This window comes from Dendroctonus ponderosae, unplaced genomic scaffold (assembly GCF_020466585.1).
Source record: "Dendroctonus ponderosae isolate FM_Combo_2020 unplaced genomic scaffold, Dpon_F_20191213v2 Dpon_F_20191213_10, whole genome shotgun sequence".
NCBI classification, from domain to species: Eukaryota; Metazoa; Arthropoda; class Insecta; order Coleoptera; family Curculionidae; genus Dendroctonus; species Dendroctonus ponderosae.
Window position 1 is genome coordinate 3317616 of NW_026017111.1, and position 2041 is coordinate 3319656.

The 2041-nt window shown below is 44.9% G+C and overlaps 1 protein-coding gene across 1 annotated transcript in view; it reads left to right on the plus strand.

Annotated features, from left to right (window-relative positions):
• The window catches only part of LOC109534868, a gene marked incomplete at both ends in the record, with an annotated part of 20019 nt that extends 18564 nt beyond the window's left edge, over positions 1–1455 (plus strand). The window contains 2 exon segments of the mRNA XM_048662212.1: positions 652–785; positions 1233–1455. Coding sequence (XP_048518169.1) covers positions 652–785; positions 1233–1455 — 357 coding nt within the window.
• Between the last annotated feature and the right edge of the window lie 586 nt (positions 1456–2041).

Genomic DNA, 2041 nt, shown 5'->3' on the forward strand with positions numbered 1-2041 from the left:
TGCGGGGGATTTTCTTGCAAAAAAATCCTTCGTTAAAGACATTAATGAGTGCAAATTGGCATGAGACCCAATTTCCAGTCGACACTGGAGATTTAATATCATGGGGCGGATGCAATTTATCATGCGACCACCGAGCTTGGCGACTTTTTAAATTACTCTTTATGGGCTTAAAATTAAAAATTAAAATCCTGTTTTTAAATTGCGGTGGCGGCTCGAGTGGAATGTAATTGCGCGAAAATCCAGTGTGGTAAATAGTTTTTATTGTCGCACCGAAAAACGTCCTGGGGAAACTTTGCGTGTGGGCCTTTGTATCAAGATTTTCAATGGCTTCGCGCTCTTGAAGGTCCAGACTGTGGAAAAACAAAGTGTTTCAAATCGACAAACTGAGGCCAAAGCCGAGTTTTGTGAGCAGCAAAAAAGCACCAGAACCGGGCCGAAGTTTCACACCTAAAACATTATGCAGGGGCTCGTGGAGAAGCGCCTGAAGAATCAGGAAATTCAAAAAATGCGGCGTTGCCTTCTGCAGAAGTCCATTTAACCACTGCAAACTCACCAACATCCGCATTGAGTTTATTAGTAACAGATGTTGCCAGCTTGATTTTTTAGTCGTAACTTTCAAGTTTTTGTTTGAAAAACAGTTGGGTTTTCTAGTGGCTCCAGTGGGAATTCCAATGGTGTTGGTGGACAAAACTGGTCTGGACCATGGAAGGCCCCTGATCGCCGATTGTCACGCGCCTCCATCGCATCCAGCGGCCAACATCACGTTTTTCGTCAACGATGAAAAGGTAACTGAAGGAAATTGAACCGAAAGGCCGGCAAAAGGTTAAAGGTTTTTCTAGCCGGTTGACCGGGAAACTTTAAGGAAAAATCAACAAAACATAACGCTGTAAAATTGGCAATTAGTGGCAGATTTTCCGGCGGTGGCGTCCGAAATAATTGAATTGTCCGAACTTTCGCCGAATTGGTCGCTTATCCAAAGTTGGAAAATTGCCCGAGGCCAGGAAAAACTTTCGGTGCGAGCGATTGCTTTTTATACGTGACCGATTCGGGGCGGCTCGATTACCGAATAAAATATCGACAGCTTCCGTTTTTCCCTCTTGTCTTAAGTGAGGGGCTGATTGGGCCCCATTACTGCCCGCAGTGGTAATTTCATTGGGCGGGCCACACTCGATTAAGCCAAGCTGAGGAAAACTGGAAATTTCCCCTCCAAACACCAACAGTTCTTGTTGCAGGTGCCTGGCTACACTTCAGAGTGGAGTTCGGCCACTCCGGACCAATTGGAGGAGCGCACCGCTCGTCTAGAACTGACAGGAGTTGGAGGAAGTTGGGAGCCTCTTCGCATTCGATGTGAGGCTGCAGTTTTCCGTCTCTATCGCTCCAGCAGTGCTGCAGTCGAAGTGAAACCGGACACCCCACAACCTGCTTCCGTTCTTCTCCTGGAAACTTCCTCCAAAGGTGAGTTTTTGCTTGAGGAAACTGCTGGGGTTCATCTATAAACCTTGTTTAACTAGCAGTCGGTTCCCATTCGGCTCTAAATACATGGGAGCGAAAATTGCTCCTATTTCTTCCTTAGGTCGACTCATTTTGTGGGCTTTTGTGGAGGACTTTCGATCTTGAGTTGTCATCAGGGAATTTTTGAATGAACTTTCATCTTTTCGTCTCTCTTTGACTTGCGCAACCTCTATATTCAATGGGGGTGAGAATGTGGAGAATTTCTCGTTAGATACGGAGAAGTTGCCAGTTTCAGCCATGATCAGGAAATTTTGAGTTCATTTTTTCCTTGCGTGTGCAGGTCGACGTTGTTGAACGTTCATGTTTTTGGCATTGCATATCTCCAAATTAAAAGGCGGTAAAACTCTGGAAACTTTTGCGTAAGATCGCTGAATGGTGTTGGTATTAAGTGGCCAAGTTTCGCATTTGAGCCATCATCAGGGAAATTTAGAGAAAATTTTCTTTCTAATTGATGCTGGGCGACATTGTTGAAAGTGTCTTGCTTCGCCTCAACTTGGTCACGAATAAATCTATACTAGAAAAAGGTGAC